We start from the raw sequence: 20,287 nt of genomic DNA, 5'->3' as shown, positions 1-20,287 counted from the left end.
ACAACTCATGATTTCAGCTCTAGAATTCAGTGCAGAATTTTATTTTTTTACTTATTGTGTGTGTATGATATATGAGGGTGCACATGCCACAGTACATATGTAGAGGTCAGAAAACAAGGTTGTGCAGTTGGTTCTCTTTATCCACCTTTACACTGTTTCTGGGGACTGAACTCAAGTTACTAGGCTTGTGCAGAAAGCATTTTTAACTACTAAGCCAGCTTGCTAGCCCCAGAATTTAATTTTACTTTTTTAATTTATTTGTGGTATGTGTGCAGTGTATGCATGTGCAACTCTGTGTGTGTGTGTGTGTGTGTGTGTATACACACACGTGCGCCACCTCACACATACACAATTGGAGGCCAGAGGTCAATATCAGGTACCTTTATAACTTCCTACATTTTTTGTTTGTTTAAGACAGGGTCTCACTATGTAGCCCTAGCTGTCCTGGAGCTCAGTCTGTAGACCAGGCTGGCCTTGAACTCACTGAGATCCACCTGCCTCTGTCTCCTGAGCACTGGGATTAAAAGCATATGCCAAGCCAGGTGTTGTGTGCCACACCCTAAATCCTGGCACTCGGGAGGAACAGACAGGCAGATGTCACCTAGGTAATTACAACGATAAACCCCAGCTTATCCATTTGCCAAAAGCATCAATGTCTAATTCTAGCTAAGCACCAATGTTTACAGAAAATAGCAAATACTTACTTGAGCAGTAAGCAGAGTTGTCAAGGAGACATCTGCTCGCTCTTCAGTAATGTATGTCCTTGGTTTTCCTTCCCAAAGCGCACAGTCTTCCAGGTCCATAAGCTTTACTTGAGACTTCGACAGCCCTAGAGGGCGTGTTCCTTGCTGCTGCTGCTGCTGCAGCTGCTGTTGCTGCGCCTGCCGCAGACTAATCTGCTTTGGAAACGCACTTTCATCTACAGCTGGCACAACCAAGTTAGTCACCTGATTATCTGAGGCTGTACTTAAGGAATTCTTAGCAATTTTATCTCCTGGGATCACATGAGAGTTTTTCTGTTTTGGTGAAACAGGGTATGGTAAAATAGACTTATAAGATGATTTAGTTCGACCACTCAGTGTTGCTTGTTTGTTTTGAGATTTTGTTTTTCGAGAGGCAGTGGTTACAGAATGGGACTTCACAGAGTAAGAGGTAGAAGGGGAAACAGTAGATTGCTTCTTGAGTACACTATCAAGAGTTCGAACATAGCTGGTACTCTTGGTAGGTAGCTGGTATACTACTGGAGATGTGGGAGCATTGGAAGAGAAGCCCATGCTTGTTTCCATCAGCTTGCCTTCATTTTCCAAGTACTCATCTAGCTTATCACTACAGAAGGCAGAACGGTTTTTCAGTGAAGCCTCGGCATTTCCACCTAGAAATAAGGAGATACAAGATATTTAAACCTTGGAGAGGTTTACATCTCTAGGAAAAACATTCTACAAGGTCAGAAGTACTTAGCTACATGCTATTGAGACTTCAATAAACTGTTCCTATTCAGAAAGAAGAAAAAATAGAAAACCAGGACAAATGAGACAGTGTTTCAGATACAAGTCATAAATCTTTTCACCTAACTATAGAAACCAGTGATGAACAAAAACATAACAAACAGCAAGGGAAAAAAAAAGAAATTAAATGAAAGAAGACTTCAATAGAATGCCAAGGATTATTTAAGAGACCTGAGTCCTCTGAAACAAAATGCAAGGGAAGAGGGAAAGCCATAAAAAGAAGAACATAACATTTAAGGGTTTTCATTTGTTTGGTTTTGTTTTATTTTGAAACAAGTTCTCATTTTGTAGCCCTGGATGTCTTGGATCTGGCACTAGGCAAGAACTCTTGCAATCTACCTTCATTTGCCTCCCAAGTGACTGGACTACAATGGTATATATCAACAGACCTAGCAACATCCCATTTTTAGGAAAGCAAAATATTAGTAAAGATTTAAACATATTATCATTGTTATAAGAATATACAAACTCAAAGGTAAAACAGATTTATTCAGGACAAATGGCAAACTAAGCTGGTTAGGGTATAAACAAATGCAGTGTGAAATAGGTTCATATTGCCAACCAAAACCTTTGGGTTACAAGTTTATTCTAAAGCACGAGACTATCAGAACTACTAGACAATTCTGAAGTATATAGTTCTGAAATGATGCTTTTGTAACTAAGCATAATAAAAGGAAACACAGTTTGAAAGCCGCAAGGATTATTAGGTTTGAAATGGATAGGAGTGGAACCCCAGGTTGTAGCTAGGGAGAAAACAAATACCAGCAAGACTGTTTTCATTTCAGTTTAAAGGAGAGAGGGGAGGATAATGACAAGTAGTTGAATGAGACTGATTTGATTTGAAATAGGGTCTTCACTATGAAACCCTGGCTGGCCTGGAACTCACTATGTAGTCACACTGGACTTAACCTCACAGAAATCCACTTGTCTCCAGTGTTGGGATTAAAAGCAAGTGTCACTAACCTAGGCCAAGACTACATTTTTCAGAACATATGTAGAGTTTAAAACAATCATTAATGACCAGCCAGGCTTGATGGCATATGCCTATAATTCCAGCACTTGGGAGGCTGAGCAGGAGGACTGTGAGCTCAAGCCAGCATTCCACACTCAAAAAGACTTCATCTCAAAAACAGAGAAAGAGCAGGCTTTAAGCTGACTAGGAAAGTGCTTGAGAAGCTGTTAGGACCCTATGTTTAATCTCTAGAACAAAACAAAACAACACAAAAAACAAAAGGCTAATTACCTTCATTCCTAGATGCAGAAGCACTATGAAATTTTCCTCTCCACCCTTTGATCTTGGTGAAGTCATTGGTCTTCCCTGTCCTAGAAACAAAAGGAAACCCAGCATCTATAAAAGAAAAAGCAAAAGAAATGACCAGAGTTCTAGTCGGCCAAGTATGTCAAATTACTATGTTTCTCTACTATGATACATCCTATGTATTAATTCTATGCCAAGAAACAAAAGATTTACTCTCTAAAATACCCTAAACAGAATCTAAATATCCTAAATTGGAGGATAAAAGTAATGCTTTAAAATTTATACTACAAATAACCTAAACATTAAAGAAGAAAAATAGTGTTCAATTATATAAATGCTACACACTCACCAGGAGAGGCAGGGTTGGTTCCTGTAAGGTTCCAAAAGGGAAAGCTGGTGGCTGGAGCCAAAGGCAGTTGTACTCCCAAGTATTTAAGATCAATGCTCATTGTTGGGTCCACTGAATTCAGTTTTAAGCCCACTACAAGAAAAAAGGACCACAGCTCATATTATTTCTCTCTTTGGGAAATTTTTTTTTTTTTTACTCAAAGAGTTAATAAAGGAAATAGTAAAAAGCAAAATGATGAACTAAACAGTAACAGCTCCACTTAAATCTTTACCTTATGGTATTACATATTACCTACCCTTGAATAAGGGGCAAAATCTATGATTTGTTTACAACCAATGGAATGTGGCACAGGGCACGGGAACATTCATGATTATGTACATGTGATAACCTAGAAATGTTGCTTAAGCTGTAAGAAAATAAATTCTGTCAATCAGTAAGATGGTGGGGACTTGGTGGTGGTAGTGAACGCCTTTAATCTCAGCACTTGGAAGGCGGAAGCAGGTAGATATCTGTGAGCTAAAGGCTAGCCTGGTCTATGAAGTGAGTTCCAGGACAGCCAGGGCTACACAGAGAAACCTTGTCTTGAAAAAACATAAAAAAAAAAAAAAAAAAACCTCAAAAAACAAAAAGGGGGCGGGGATAAGCTAAAGGGGAATGGGAGCAGAATCCTCTCTGGCAAATAATGAAGAGAAAAACAAGCCTTGCCAACTGCTTCATCAACATCTTGATTGCCTTTTGAGAACCTAAGCAAGGGACACAAGCCATGCTCATACTGCAAATACACAGAAAATGTAAGATATAAATGTATTTTGTTTTACGTTGCCAAATTTGTAGCAATTCTTAAGCAAAATAAATAAATAAAGCAAAATTCAAATCTTTTATTTTTTAGCCCCTGAGGTTCAGAGTCCTTCTAGAATCTCTAATAAAACCTTGCCAGAGATGGAGTTTCGGGCCTAATTACAGGCACTAATTCTTCAATTATTATCAATGAGCCTAAAATAAGACTTACTTATAAATTAAGAGACAATACTTTGGGAAAATATTTCACCAGAATTTTTACAAAACGAAGGCCAAAAGGAGTTTAAAGGTGACAGAGAGTAACACTGTAATGGATAGGTTACCACTAAAAACAAACAAAAAAAATATATTAAGGAGGCATGTAAGCACTGGAGAAGTCAAGAGGATAAGACAGAGGCCAGTCTGGTCTACAATATAACCCCATAATAAATTATTATATAATACGAAACAGAAGTAACAGGCTCAAGTTTCCAATCAAAAACTCACAAAGGATCTAGGAAGTTGGCATGTGGAAGTCAGGACAACTTGTAGGAGTTATATCTTTCTTTTTACTACAGAGGTTCCAAAGACTGAAATCTAATCATCAGATTTGGCAACAAGTACCTTCACGAACTGTGCCGTCTAAATTTTTTAATTAAGTTTCCAACACTCCTCCAAATGTTATATACTTGTAGACACATAGTGAGGAAAATACTCTTGTATTTATGCTTGAACACTTGTGCCTGTACGTGTGGAGGTCAGAGGCAGATAATAGGTATCTTCCTCAATCACCCTTCACTGTATTTTTTCTGACAAGGTCTCTCAATGCACCTGGAACACTCCACCTTGGCTAAACTGACCAGACAGCAAGAATCAGGGATTCTTTTGTCTCTTTTTTCCAAGCACCAAGAAGATTGCAGGCATATACTGCCATATCTGACTTTCTTATGTGTGTGTATACTGGGAATCAAAGTAAGATCTTCATACTCGATAGCAAACACCCTTTATCTACTGAGCCATCTTTTCAGCCCCAAGAAAAGTGTGTGTGTGTGTGTGTGTGTGTGTGTGTCCTTAAAGATGTTATTTAAGAAATAAAAATAAGCCGGGCGGTGGTGGCGCACGCCTTTAATCCCAGCACTCGGGAGGCAGAGCCAGGCGGATCTCTGTGAGTTCGAGGCCAGCCTGGTCTACAGCGCGAGATCCAGGAAAGGCGCAAAGCTACACAGAGAAACCCTGTCTCGAAAAACCAAAAAAAAAAAAAAAAAAAAGAAATAAAAATAGAACTCTCAACCCCACAAAGCAGCAAAAAAAAAAAAAAAAAACAAAACAAAAAACAAATGTAACCAGAGTTTTAAAACTGCAAAATGCTCCCATTTTGAAGAGAAAACACTGCTTTCTGTGATACATTAAACACACACATACTCCTTATTATATATAACTAGAGTAAGGACCTATATGTGTTTTTAAGTTGAAAAGAAATTTAGAAGCAGAGAAAATAAAAAAATTGCTAGTTGAGAGGTACTGAAATGAAATCAAGGATAGAAGGGAAAGAGAAAATAAAGAACAGAGAAATAAGCAAAAAGAGATAGTAAGGAAAAAAAGGAAGGAGACAATGGACAGAAGACAAACTGGCTTGTCCATACTTTGAAACTAGTACCTTCTTGAAGAGCAGGATGGATCACCTGCTTATGCCGCAAAGACTTCAAATCTTCTATTAATTCCTTTTCCAACTGGGAAATTCTTGTTCTGCAACCTAGTCACAAACAGTGATAAAAAAAAATAATGTACATATCAGAGAGAATAAATGTTCCACACTTCACTACTACAGCCCCAACAGCAAATATATCTGAATGTATACTCTTATATAATACCTGGATCATTTGTGGTTGTAGTTGGAAGACTAGAAGGTTCTTCTGTGGTCCCATCAACTGCATGAATATCTAGCGCCTCCTATATATTAAAAATAAAATCCAGTTTATGTTACTTCTAAAATTTTTTTTTTTTTTTTTTTTTTTGGTTTTTCGAGACAGGGTTTCTCTGTGTAGCTTTGCGCCTTTTCCTGGAACTCACTTGGTAGCCCAGGCTGGCCTCGAACTCACAGAGATCCGCCTGGCTCTGCCTCCCGAGTGCTGGGATTAAAGGCATGCGCCACCACCGCCCGGCTACTTCTAAAATTTTTAAAGGAAATTAAACAAAATGACGATGATGACCAGAGGCTGGAGGGAATGTTCAGCAGGTACAGTGCTTGCCATGTAATAATGAAAACCTGGTTTATCATCCCCAGTACCCATGTAAAAGCTGGGTATGGTGGCACTTTTCTGTAACCCCTAGTGGGGTTGGGGTGAAGGAGACAGGAGGATCTCTGGCGCTCATCGGTCAGCTAGCCTAGCCAATCAGTGAGCACCAAGTTTAATGAGGATACCCTATCTCCAAGAATGAGACTGCAACAACGAAGAAGGTGCCAACCTCTGGCCTCTGCACACACTCACACAGGCATGCACACTGACACCCAAATACATGCATACACCGCTCACACACACAGAAACTTTAAAAAATAGCAACAAAGGCCTAAGAGTATGAAAACAGCGTATTTCAGTAATAGCTTCAAATTCATAGAACAGGAGTAATTGTTCTAGCATTATTGGGGGTTTCATGTAACCCAGGCTGGACTCAAACTCATTAAGTAGCTGAGTTTTACAGTCAATTCCCGATCATGCTGCCTCTCTATCTCCCAAGTGATAGGATTGCAGGCATGTATCACCACATCCTGTGTAATGTACTTTTTATTATTTTCTACAGTATTAGCATTCAATTATTTTAATCATAAGGGGCTAAGATGTAGTCTAGTAGTAGAACACTTGCCTTATTATATACAAGGACCTGGGTTTGATCTCTAGTACTGTTCTCCCCCATTCCTGCTACAAACACAGGGGTGGGGTGGTCAGAGAGTGAAGAGAAGGAAAGAGGAAGAAGGCAAAGAAGAAAAGGAGGAAGGGAGAAAAAGGAAGAGGAGGAAGGAGGGAGAGGAAAAACATCACCACTACCAGGAAAAAAGACAAATACGATCTCACACTAAACCAACATCAAACTATATCTGCCCACAATCTGCATGCTCAGGTCTCAGAGCCTACATAAAGAAGCTTTCTCAAAGCCAGGCGGCGGGCACATGCCTTTAATCCCAGCACTCAGGAGGCAGAGCCAGGTGGATCTCAGCGAGTTCGAGGCCAGCCTGGTCTATAGAGCGAAATCCAGGACAGGCACCAAAACTACACAGAGAAACCCTGTCTCGATTAAAAAAACAAAAACAAACAAACAAAAACAAAAAAGAAGCTTTCCCAGTAACAGAGGAGAAGACCAGGTAGAAAGACATCCAGCATCTACAGTCAACTTAAGAATACTAACTAGACTCCTTAAAACATCTGCATGAAAAATAATATGCATGTAGGGTCAGAGGAGGGCAAACCCTAACACTAATTATGTAAGACTCAAGTCATCAAGACTGCTAGCACTGAGCTGGACATGGTGGCACACACCTTTAGTCCCAGCTCTCAGAGGAAGCATCAAATGGATCTCTGTGAGTTCAAGGCTAGCCTAATCTAGAGCTGACTGCATTCTAGTACAGTCAAAGCTGTGTAGAGAGCCCGTCTCAAAAAAAAAAAAAAAAAAAAAAAAAGACTGCTAGTATTTGGTTCTCTAATACTCTACAACACTGTTACTAACCAGTGGTAGGAGAGATGAAGTATCTCAGGAAATAAAAAAGTGCACTTTTCATATATTGTTACACTTTCTTTGAGTCTGCAACAATGAAAATTCCAAGTTCAATTTCCAGCACCAATGTCAGATGGCTCACAACTGCCTGTAACTCTAGCTCCAGGGCAACCCAATGCCTCTGGCTTCCACAGGCACCTGCACTCACATACAAAGACACACATAAATCTTTTTTTTTTAAATCAGATAAATATCCTGCATATATTATAGTGATATCTAAGCAAAGGTACATTTTTAAAGTCTATTTCAAAGCAAGTAAGTATGTTAAGAGGTGATTACTGTTAACTAAACCAATGTGAAGATACTCATTCCCTTTCCCCAAACATACTCACAAATGGATACATTAACAAAAGTAGATCTTAAATTTTAAGCCAATACATAATTCAAAACAGACCTTAGAAAGAAAGCTGATCATCATAATCTTACCTTTGATTCAAAGGAAACAAAGAGCACACCATCCACATCTTCTAGATCAGGCTTCACATCAGGGAAGGTATTTCCAGGGCCTACAGGAATATTCTTTGTAGCAGTTAAAGACTTCCCTGTGTTTTTAGGTGGTCTCCCTGCCTTAGAGAGTCTCACCTTTCGAGGCCTTCCTCTTTTTCCAGGAGTATTTAGAGAGGCACTCTGGCTAGCATTCACAGTCTTTGAGGGTGTTGTCATTTTAAGCACAGCTGTTCGCTTTTTGCCCAAGTCCTCTTTTCCTGAAAACGAGTCTCCAGTTGATCCCTTTGAACTGTCATTTGTTCTTTCTGTGCTGTTATCAAATACGTCAGGATAGTTCCACTGAGGTTCTTTAAGTAAAGTATATTTTTGTACCATTCTGAGATCTGATGAATGTTTTCTGAGACTATTTTCTGAATCCTTACTTAAGCAAAAGCCAGTCCCACTGGAATTTTCAATATATGTAGGCAAATATTCTAATTCTGCCAACACTGATTTATCTTTTCGAGATGTAGAAAGCATATTATCAGGGAGTTCAGAAATTTTCACTGTGTTTTTGGTGACCGCACAAGGTTCTAGGTAAACCACTGGCATTTTTCCAGCATCTAATTTAAACATTTTAGCTTTAGCAACACCTGGGCTACTCGGTAGCCATTTATTAGATGGATGATCAGCTTCCAAGTTATCAACTTTATTGTGTCTCTTTAGTTGTTTCTCTAAAATAGGATCATCATCGCTGTTGGAGTAGACATCCGTTTCCTCATCTGTCTCTTCTTGCTTCACGGTGACCCCTTCTGGGCATTCACCAAGTTCATAATCATAATCATCTAAAGGCTCCTCTTTAATAACGACATTAAAGTTTCCATTCGGGTTTAACGGTGAGGCAATCTGGGAATCATCTTCAAAACTGTTCGCAGTAAGACTAGAGAGAGAGAGGAAGATAAAAAGTACAGAACTATTCATAAACAAGACTCAAGACGGGAAAAACAGTTAAGACGAATTAATGTATCAGATTTCATGAGCCATTCCTTAAAAACTGTAACTTAACAAAGTACTCAAAAGCAATTTACTAACATAACACATTTATCAATGTTTTATAAAAAAATACAATTCAAGAGCAAAGTTCCAGGGCTGGGAATGTAGCTCAGTTGGTAGAATTCTTGCCTAGAACACAAAAAAGTCCTGAGTTCAATCCCTATCACTACATAAACTGACCCCACTTATATAAATAAAGCATGGGAAAAGAATATAGTTTACCCTTATCATTAAATCAAAATGCAGAGTACCTTATAAAACTTGCTTGCCTTTAGATATTGATCAGATATACAGAACTCCATATTGAAGTCAGCTAGAACCGATCAAAAACTTAAAATGCATGCATCATCAATTGCCAATAAGCAAGAGGAAAAAGAAATGTCTATCACAACTAGGAATTACAATAAATTAATGTGCTTTCAAACTGCTAGTTCATTTCTGTATTTCAGATAAAATATCTAAACAAAATTTAACATCTTAACCAATACATTCTTAGTATACTCAGGTTACTATCAGAAGATCTTCAATTTTTCAAATTAAAAAACTCACTTTTAAGGAATAAGGGTGTGTGTGGCTCAGTAGCAGAATACCTGCCCAACAAGTGCAAGGTCCTAGGTTCAATTCCAGCACCCTCCCCATGCCCCAAAAAAGACATGCTTCCAATGTAAGGATTTACCAGAGCAGCTGGGCAGCGCATTCATGGTAATAGTAAGGTAATGGAACATGTCTTTAATTCCAGCACTCAGAAGCAGGTGGACCTGAGGTGAGGCCAGATCTACATAAAGAATTTCATGCCAGCCAGGGCTATATAGTGAGACCCTGAATCAAAAATAGATAGATAGATATAGATAGATAGATAGATAGATAGATAGATAGATAGATAGATAGATAGATAGATAGATAAAGAGTTTGCCACAAACTCTTCCAAAATAAAAGGCTAGGTTATATACAACTGGGGACTCAGTCTGTAAAGTACTTGCCCAGGCAGGATGTACAAAGCCCTAGGTCAATCCTCAGCATCACATAAATCAAGAATAATGGCACATATGTGTAATCTTAGCACTTAGAAAGTGGAGACAGAGAAAGTAAGAAATTCAAGATCAGGCCTTTGAGTTGGCTCAGTGGTAAAGGTACCTGCTGTTGAGTTCAATCTGATGGTCTGGATGTGATCCCTGGGACCAAGATGGCAAAAGGAAAACCAACTCCCACTAGACCTCTGACCTACACACACACACAAACTAAAAGTAAAAATAATTCAAAAAAGGTCAGCTGAGTGGTGGTGGTGCACACCTTTAACCCCAGCATTGGGGAGGCAGAGGAAGTCAGATCTCTGAGTTTGAGACCAGCATGGTCTACAGAGTAAGTTCTAGGACAGCCAGATCTACAGAAACCCTGGTCTGAAAAACCAAAACCAAACAACAACAACAACAAAAAAGGTCAGCCAGGCTGAGCAGTGGTGGTGCACACCTTTGATCCGGCACTCAAGACAGGCTGATCTCTGAGTTCCAAGACAACTAAGTCTACACAAGGAAACCCTGGCGGGGAGGGGGGCGCGGCTGTGGAACAATCCTTTTCTACACTGTAAATATGTATTACTCTCTTGGTTAATAAAAACTAACAGGCCAGTAACTGAGCAGGAAGTTAGACAGGAAAGCAAAACAGAATGATGGAAAGAAGGAGGGTGGAGTGTAAAGGGACACCAGCCAGCTGCTGGGCAAGCAGGACATGTAGAAAATGAGGTAACAAGTCATGAGCCATGGGGCAAAGCATAAATAGAAATATGGGTTAATTTAAGTGTAAGAGTTAGCCAGTAACAAGCCTGAGCTATTGGCCAAGTATTTATAATTAATATAAGCCTCTGTGTGGTAATTTGGAAAGCAGCTGCCAGGTTTGGGAACAAAGAGTTGGGATGGGAAAGGTCCCTAATGTCTGTTTACATATGGCATTCCAACTTGTGGCTGAAATTTCCACATAAAAACTGAGAGAACTTGGAAAAGAATTCTAAACACACAAAAACATAGTCAAACGAGGCTTCTTGGTAACAGCCTTTACTTCAGTGGGCTTTGTTTTGCTGGCAGTGAGCAGAGGCTCAGCTCCTTTAAGAGACAGCTTCCTGGCTTGGTGCTAGCTGCAAAAACTGCGAGGCTCTTTTCAGAGGCCCTGTTCCCACTTAAATGGAGTTTATGAACAGTGGGCAGCATGCTACTTGTGACAAGTGTGGACCCAGAAACTTCTCAGAGTTAGGGTGGTAAACATGGCTCCCAGAGCAGGTGGTAAACCTACCTCCACCATGAGACTAGACTCTCAGGGAACCGAGGGGGAGGATCCAGCACCAGCATGCCATGATCTAAGTTACACAGCAGGTTTTTGTTTGTTTTTTTGCTCATGCAGACATAAAAGGTTACAGATGTGCAGTAAGGACAGATTCAGATGAAAAGAGCCTCTAAACAGATCACAGTGTTTAAAAAATATGTGTAAGCTTGGGAGAGAGAGGTCAAGAAAAAAAGAATATATAATCTTAGATTTAAATATATAATTTTAAAATAGTCTTTAAAAAAGGAATAGAATAATAAAATATAGTAAGTCACATAAAGATGGAAAACACAGAGAGTCAGGATACTGTATGTTATTCTGCTATCTAAATTTTTTAACTGCTAATGAACAAATGATAACTGCTGTGAGACATTTGATTACGAAAGCTGCTAGGTTAAACCAACCTATATATTTTAAAAATATCTTGACTTCAAAATTTAAGTCTTACTTTGGGAAAGAGGTTCTGCTTTTGTTTCCACAGGAAATGAGAGGCTCTGGATTCATTCTGGGTTATGAAAAATCAGGTTTTATTGAGGAAGATCCCCTCTGAAAAATCTCTGATGGGAATGGATGGCCCAGATGATTCAATGTTTCAGAATGCCTCTGTTGCAGAGTCCTCTGAATTCTGCATACAGAACGGCTTCCAGGCTGCTGGCTGAGATAATCCAGCCTCACAGAATACTCCAGTCATGACTTGACCATACTCATAAATTTTCTCAGGGTCCCCCAAAGATTAGCAGCACCCCAAATCAGCAGGAAGTAGTCTAGAAAACTACACCCACATTTCCAAAAATAAATTATGAATGTTTATCATTTAGGGGGGGGTGTTACAAGTTGTTATTGGCAATAGTCAGAAAAAATGCTGAACAAAGGAGATTAGATTCAGGGATCTCATTCTAAAAAGAAAAAGGGGGGATAAAAGGGGAAATTATTGACTCTACTTTTAAACAAAAAAAACTACTAGTCTCAAATATTTTACATTGGTATGGATTTCTGTATATTGATATAAATTTGAGGTTATTTTTGTTATGCTGTATGTGTTTCTACTTTTGTTTGGGATATTGTGCTTAAGCAACTCATTTAAAAATATAATGTATAGTTAAAAAATACAGGTTAATAATTAGTCATCTATAATTGTCACCTATATCTATCAAACTTATAGTCATGTTAGTTAGGTTTTCTAGGTATACAGAGACATATTTCAGATAAATACATAATCTTCAAACACTTCAAAGATCTACAGAATATGGCATTTAAAATGTTTTAATGACTTAGGCTTCCTGTGACAGTGAGATATGTCTGCTCCTGGCAGCACCAATCTACTTCAGAGAAAATGCATCAAAGAAGCTCTGTATGGAGTTTGTTTTCTTTATGGCAAAAGCTAGCCATGTGGGCAAAGAAACTGTCCTTGCCTCAATTGCTGACAGTTACTGTCCAAACTGGACAAGCAGGACACAAGAAAAGCAACTGACAAACTTTGCCAAGACAAGGTAGGACAATCCTTCAAAATTCCCTGCTTCTCAGGAAAATAGAGATATGTCAGATATGCTAGGCCTGTAGGTCAAAGATGAATGCCCCAAGGTTGCAGAGAAAGTTTGGGTGACTGTCCAGGCAGCCTAATGGCCCTGTCATTAGGTAACGTTTCATCCTTCTAGAGTCTTTGATTGAGTTGAAGACTAGAAAGTCAGTTATAATTTCTCTTAGTTAGGATAAAAGGGTAAAAATTAGACATAAAATTTAGGGCTCACAAAGATAAGATAGATGATAGAGTATTTTCACATAAAACTTAGGGCTCACAAAGATAAGATAGATGATAGAGTATTTTCTTTAATTTTGCCAAATACAAATGGACATTGTTACTGTAATTCTTACTTAATAATTGTTTTTGTTGTATATAGTTTTACTTATATCAAGGTTAAAAGCTTCCTTTTTAATTAAACAAAAAGGGGGAAATGCTGTGGAACAATCCTTTTCTACACTGTAAATATGTATTACTCTCATTGTTAATAAAAAGCTAACAGGCCAGTAGTTGGGCAGAAAGTTAGACAGGAAAGCAAAACTGAGAATGATGGAAAGAAGGAGGGTGGAGTGAAGAGGGACACCAGCGAGCTGCTGGGCAAGCAGGACATGTAGAAAATGAGGTAACAAGTCATGAGCCATGGGGCAAAGCATAAATAGAAATATGGGTTAATTTAAGTGTAAGAGTTAGCCAGTAACAAGCCTAAACTATTGGCCGATCATTTATAATCAATATAAGCCTCTGTGTGGTAATTTAGGAAACAGGTGCTGAGTATTTGGGAACAGGAGGTCAAGACAGGAAATGTCTGCTTTACGGGGTGTGGGGGTGAGGGGTTGGGGGGATGGAGCAGGGTGGAGAAAGAAGCTCAAGGTTAATCTTGAATGCATAGTAAATACAAGGTGTTCCAGACCAGCCAGAGCTATATGAAACTATCTCATACAGCCAGAGCTATATGAAACTATGGCATGGGTGGGTGCTAAGAGTATCTACAGGGAAGTACATATAACCAAGAAAAATTTTTTTTTAGAACTGACTGAGGGAGAAAAAGGCCCTCCTCCCAATTAGTTATTTAAAGGACTTAAAACTGTACCAATATGGGTCTTGTAGACATGGTAGGACTAAAGAGTTAGGTTAATGTCTACGATTCCAAAGAGTGCTCCAGATGAATTTAGAATGATCAAATATAGGAATCTTAAAGCTAAATCTCTGTACCTCTATTTTTTCCTTCTAAACACTTATACAAGTCACACTATATACACACAACACACTCAGTTACAAACAATATACAATGAAACAGAATTACAATTTTTTTCACTTCAAAAATCTATTAAAAAAAAAAAAAAGAACTGCCAGGCGGTGGTGGCGCACGCCTTTAATCCCAGCACTCGGGAGGCAGAGCCAGGCGGATCTCTGTGAGTTCGAGGCCAGCCTGGGCTACCAAGTGAGTTCCAGGAAAGGCGCAAAGCTACACAGAGAAACCCTGTCTTGAAAAACCGAAAAAAAAAAAAAAAAAGAACTGTATTAATGTTATGTCCCTGTTCAAAGGTATTTTGAAGGCTTTTGAAACTAAAAAGACATTTCCTAGAGTGTGTTTTTCAACATCCAATTTCATCTATCCTGCTTTTAGGCTCACCTTAAACAATAACCTATACAATATTTCATGTACTACAGCCACACAAATCCAATTTACTATCTTAGTTGAACAGAATACAATTCCAAGTCTAATATATCTCAATGGAACACTAACTTTTTTCAGGACTTACTAACTTAATGTACATTGACTTCATAAAATCCAAATATATCAAATATGCACGATCAACTATGTGAGCAGTAGTCACTTGCTCCTGTACAACTTGTTCAAAAATCCTTCAGTGTGTAACTTCCATTCTGGTTAAAATGCAGATAACAAAGCACCAGTAGTCTCTCACTGTATAGCTGAGGAAGAACTTTCACTTCAGATCCTCCTGCCTCCACCTCCCTAATGATGGGTTCATTACAGGCATTCACCATCCCTCCTGCCTTTGTGCAGCACTGGGGATGGAAACCAAGGCTCTGCGCATGCTAATGGAGCATGCTGCCCACTGAACTATATTCCCAACTTCTACCGTATACTTTAAATAAGCAAATTTTATGTCATGTGAACATCTTAGGACATAAAAAAAATTCTCATTACGTGTTTGTGTGTTTACATGTATTAGTCAGAGGACAACTAGTGGGAATCAGTCTTCTTTAATGATGTGGGATCTGGGGGATCAAACTCAAATTAACCTGTTTAGACCTGGCATCAAGTGCCTCCATCATGCTGGGCCACCCCAACCCCAGCATCTTAAATATTCTATTGTGTGGGAACCTACGGAGGTTTCCTAGTGATATCTGAGCTTGTTTTACCCAGCAGGACTACATAAGAGGATGCCTGGACCACCAGCCTGAGTACTAGGTATTTGGAAGGGTCTACACTTGGCTCTATCTAGCAGGGGGAGGTCTTTTGCCTTGCCCCTTGGCATTGTTATAAAAAACCCTTTTGAATAAAAGTTCTGGGCCAGTGGATTTTGATCCAGGTCCTCCCAAAGCTATCCTGTCTTTCTTCTTGGCTAGACCTATCATTCTACCTAATACTCCTTATTCCTCCCTCCTCCTAGTAGGAACCCAGTAAAAGGTGGGGGCTGATCCCCCACACTATTCTTGATTGCTTTAGACAGGGTGTTACTATGTATCCTGGCTGACCTGAAACTTGTTATAAAGACTAGACTGGCCCAAAGAGATCTGCCTGCCTCCCTCCAGAGCAATAGAATTAAAGGTGTGCACCACTACACCTACCTAGTCATTTTAAACTTTTTATAATTTAAAAAAAGAAGAAGTAACCTAGGTTTGGTGGCTCATGTTTGCAATCCCAGCACTCAAGATGCTGAGGCAGGAGAATTATGCCCAAGTTTCAGGCCATCCTGGGCTAAATGCTAAGTTTCTGGCCTCTGCAGGCATCCAAACTCAAATAGGTACTCACACAGATACCAAAACAAAAATGAAGATAAATCTTTTTTTTTTTAATTTAATTATAGTGGAAGGGGCCACATATACACATACAGCCAGATGACCTCAGTTCAATCCCTAGCTCCACATGATGGCAGAAAAGAACTGACTCCCGCAAGTTGTCTTCTGACTTCCACACACGCACCATGACACATACAATCCACATTCACATACATACATACACAGTAAATATAACCAAAAAAGGGGAGAACTAGGGCTGGAGAGATGGCTCAGAGGTTAAGAGCACTGGCTGCTCTTCCAGAGGTCCTGAGTTCAATTCCCAGCAACTACATGGTGGCTCACAACCATCTATAATGAGATTTAGTGCCCTCTTCTGACATGCAGACAGAACACTGTATACAAAATAAATCTTAAACAAAAAAAAAAAAAAAGGAAGGAAGGAAGAAAGAAGAAAGAAAGAAAGAAAGAAAGAAAGAAGGAAAGAAAGAAAGAAAGAAAGAAAGAAAGAAAGAAAGAAAGAAAGAAAGAAAGAAAGAAAGAAAGAAAGAAAGAAAGAAATAAGTAGCCGGGGTGGTGGTGGTGCACACCTTCAGTCCCAGCACTCGGGAGGCAGAGGCAGGCAGATCTCTGTGAGTTCAAGGTATGCCTGGTCTACAGAGTGAGTTCCATAACAGCCAGAACAACACAGAGAAACCTTGTCTCAGGGGGAAAAAAAACAACACCAAAACAGAGAGAGAGAGAGAGAGAGAGAGAGAGAGAGAGAGAGAGAGCGAGCGCAAAGTGAAATTTTTAAAAGGCAAACTTAACAGCTTTCACACCTGAGTCTATGAGCATCTCTGAACTAATTATTGTGTATAGTGTGAAGGAGAAGGCTTATATTTTCCAGTGTTCTACCACTGTTTGCTGAAAACTGGCCAACTACACTACACAGAGAGGATAAAAGGAAAATAACAGGCATGAGGCTTGTACCTGTAGGTAGTAGTTTCAATGTGTCCCTCAAAAGTCTGTGTATTAGAAACTTAACTCCAAAGTGATGTTAGTATCATTTGGAGACAGTCTTTCTACGGTAAAGATTGGATGAGTGCCTTTGCAGAGCATTCACAGTATTTTAAGAATAAAAGAAACCAAGTCTAGAACACTTGCTGTCTCACAATGTGATACCTCCCACCATGTTATGATGTAGTGAGAAGACTTCCACAGATGCCAAACAGATACCAACTCTATGCTCTTCAATTTTCCAGCCTTCAAAACAAAAAGGCAAATAATTTACCTTGTCTCTGATATTTTATTCTAGCAAAATAAAATGAGCTAAAATGTTGTATTGGGAAATAATTTTAAATAGTAAAGGATGGGGATGTAGCTCAGTGATAAAATTTGCCTAGTATGCCCTGGGTTCAAACTTGAGCACACCAAGTTGCAGGTCCGGGTGCCAGAAGCCTGTAATCTCAGCAATGCAGGTTAAAGCAGGAGGATCACAAATTCAAGGTCTACCTGAGCTACAGAGTGAGTTCAGGGCAGCATAGGCAACTTACTGTGACATTTTCTCAAAAGGAAAAGAAAAAGGGAGTTGGGAGTTAACCCAGTGGTAGAACATTTTCCTAATACACATGAGTCTCTTTGGTCAGTCCCCAATACAATCATAAAACAAAATAGGTAGTATGTGAGCTAGGGAAGTAGTTCAGTTGGTGGAATATCTGCCTACCATGCATAAGACTTTAACTTCAATCCCCACAACTGAAGACAAAAAGAGAAGGATAGAAGAGAAAGGAGGGAAGACAACATGTAAAGTTGATAATTGGGGGCTGGGTAGATGGCTCACGCAGTGATTAAAATAGGACTGAGGAAGTAAGTATGAGGACCAATGTTTGGAACCTCAGAACCCATAAAATGCCAGGTGGGAACAGTAGCCAGCCCTTAATTCCACCCTAGGTAGGCAGAGACAGGACCCCAAAGCCAGCTGGCTAGCAAGACCAGCCACAGTGACAAGCTTTGCACTTGACTAAGAGACCTTGACTCAATGAATAAGGTTGAAGAGTCAACATCACCATTGGGCCTTCATGTGGCCCCATCCGCACACATCCATAAACACATAAACACACACAAATACAAAATGGTGGAAAAAACTAGTAGTTGACATTAGTCTTATGATTTAGACAGAGGCAAAAACAGGAACAGCTAAAACACTAAAGTTCTTCTAGGAAAAAGAAGTAAAGGATGGCCTTAGGGCAGTAAACTCAGCTTATAATGAGTACATCTTATACTTTAATTGGATAAACTGTTTCAGTTATAATTTAGTTTTTCCCTCTTTTTCACAATAATGAATTGTCTACATGTGTTAACAAGAAACAAGCCACAAATAAATAAAAGTTCCTTAGTTTTGATCAATTATCCAATCTGGCTGAAATTCTACACCCTGAATCCAGTGGATATTCCTCACAGAAAAATAACTTGACCCATCAAAGAATTAAAAGTAGGTGTGGTTTGCTTTATAGCAACTGATATCAACATCTACTGCATTCCACAGAACCAATGAATTAACTCCAAAATCTGGCCCATCTCAATCTTCTTTTTATCTCTAAGAACAGGAAAAACTATTACCCAACTGGAAAGATGATCAGTGGGTAATGGTGGTCGTCACCAAGCCAAATGACCTGAATTTGATATCCCAGACCCACATGATGTAAAAGGGAACACCAACTCCCTAAAGTTGTCCTTTGACATCCCCCCCACACACACAAAATAAGTAAGTAAACAAATAAATAAATTAATGAATAAATGTAAGAAGAAAACTATGACTTACCTTTCAGAAATTTCATGCTTCAGTTGAGGAACTTCAAGTGCTGTATCAGTACTAATAAAACCAAGAAAGTCTTGTTTTACATTATGAGGCGGCTTCTCCAAAGCGAGGCCTGATGTTTCATGACCCCTTAACACAGGATCAAAATCACCTGACTGTATCTCTGATCCCTCCCCTTCAGTAAGACGAACACTATTACCTTCTTGATCAGAGCTATTCCTTTGTTTTCCATCTCTCTGGGGTTTACTGCTTAACCCATCATCCCGAAAGCCTTTGGCAAATGGATTATAATCTATTTTCAACTGGGTAATCTGAATGTTTTGATAAGCTGTTACTGCAAAGAATTCAGTCTGGGGGAAAGTAAAAGTATGAACACCAGGGCCATTTAATTGTATCACTTCTGTAGCCTTTTCTGCAGGCACCAAATGAAGCCTTGGCAGGTAACGATGCATAGAGTGCAAGATAATATGCCCTTCCTGGTCCAGTGTATTGTTGGTAAGTTTGAGTTTATAGAAAGATACTGGTTGATGCATCCAATAATGACCTGTGGAAGGAGATTCTGGATGAATAAAAACTCTCCCCAAAATATGGGGTTCAGCCTTCCCACTGGGTTCCCACCAACGACCATTCCACTTATAACGATGGTTATCCACAGGAGATATGTCCATCACAAGGATATACTTTAAATTTGAATCTAAGCCTGTTATCCAATAGCGACAATAAGGAAACATACGTCTTCCCTGCTTAGTCAGAATCATCTCTGTACTTCGATTATGGAACTCATTCCACATACTATTGTTATCAAGGGTAACAGTGATTCTTCCCACAGTACAATCGGCTGGAAGGCAAATCTTCCCTTTAGATTTTCCTGGTGATGATACCCTACTCGACAAAGTACAGGCATCTCGATTAGTAACCAAAATTCCTTGATCGGTTTTGCCATTTCCTGGCTGTTTCAGGATGACAAAGAAGGTAGGTGCTGCTCCTGTCACTGTCCCACCATCTTGATTAGCCAATAGAATTTGCTGTTTCTCTTCCATGATTCCAGTGAGACATTCAGTAGTAAGAAAACCGTAGTCAACACATAGTCACAACTGCCTTCTCACCCTAAAAACAAAAAAACAAAAGAAAACATTAATCAACTCAGATTTATGCAAACAAAAATACAACTGTTATGGCTGAACTATAGCTCATCTGGTAGAGATTTGCCTAGCACTCATGAAGCCCTGGGTTCAATTTCCAGCACTGCAAAAACCAGGAGTGGTAGTGTAGGCCTGTACTCTTAGCACTTGGGAGATGGAGAGAGAAAGAGTACAAGTTCAAAGCCCATGCTCCAGTAAATAACCCCAACCCAATCTACTTCAACTCAGTGGAGGTCAGTGAGATGGCTCAGCAGGAGAAGGCACTGGTCAGACAAGCCTGTAGAACTGAGTTCAATCCCTGAACCTCACGTGAATGCAGAAAATAGATTCCAAAACTTGTCCTTTGACCTCCACATTCATCAGGAGGTATGCAGACCCACACAAGCACAAAA

General features: G+C 39.4%; 1 protein-coding gene across 15 annotated transcripts in view; it reads right to left on the bottom strand.

Moving 5' to 3' along the window:
* Nucleotides 1-20,287, bottom strand: part of Mga (MAX dimerization protein MGA) — an 82,358-nt gene that overhangs the window by 39,143 nt on the left and 22,928 nt on the right. For all 15 annotated transcript variants that reach the window (XM_052722689.1, XM_052722688.1, XM_052722695.1 and 12 more), the window contains exons 2-8: nt 18,757-19,860; nt 8,084-9,023; nt 5,761-5,839; nt 5,547-5,642; nt 3,113-3,244; nt 2,749-2,853; nt 705-1,372 (exon numbers count right to left, since the gene is read on the bottom strand). In XM_052722689.1, coding sequence (XP_052578649.1) covers nt 705-1,372; nt 2,749-2,853; nt 3,113-3,244; nt 5,547-5,642; nt 5,761-5,839; nt 8,084-9,023; nt 18,757-19,793 — 3,057 coding nt within the window. In that variant the 5' untranslated portion in view covers nt 19,794-19,860. The remainder of the gene's footprint in view (nt 1-704; nt 1,373-2,748; nt 2,854-3,112; nt 3,245-5,546; nt 5,643-5,760; nt 5,840-8,083; nt 9,024-18,756; nt 19,861-20,287) is intronic.

Source organism: Peromyscus californicus, unplaced genomic scaffold (genome assembly GCF_007827085.1).
Source record: "Peromyscus californicus insignis strain IS unplaced genomic scaffold, ASM782708v3 Scaffold_7__1_contigs__length_154581171, whole genome shotgun sequence".
Classification (NCBI taxonomy): Eukaryota; Metazoa; Chordata; class Mammalia; order Rodentia; family Cricetidae; genus Peromyscus; species Peromyscus californicus.
This window is presented reverse-complemented; position numbering and strand designations above follow the sequence as displayed.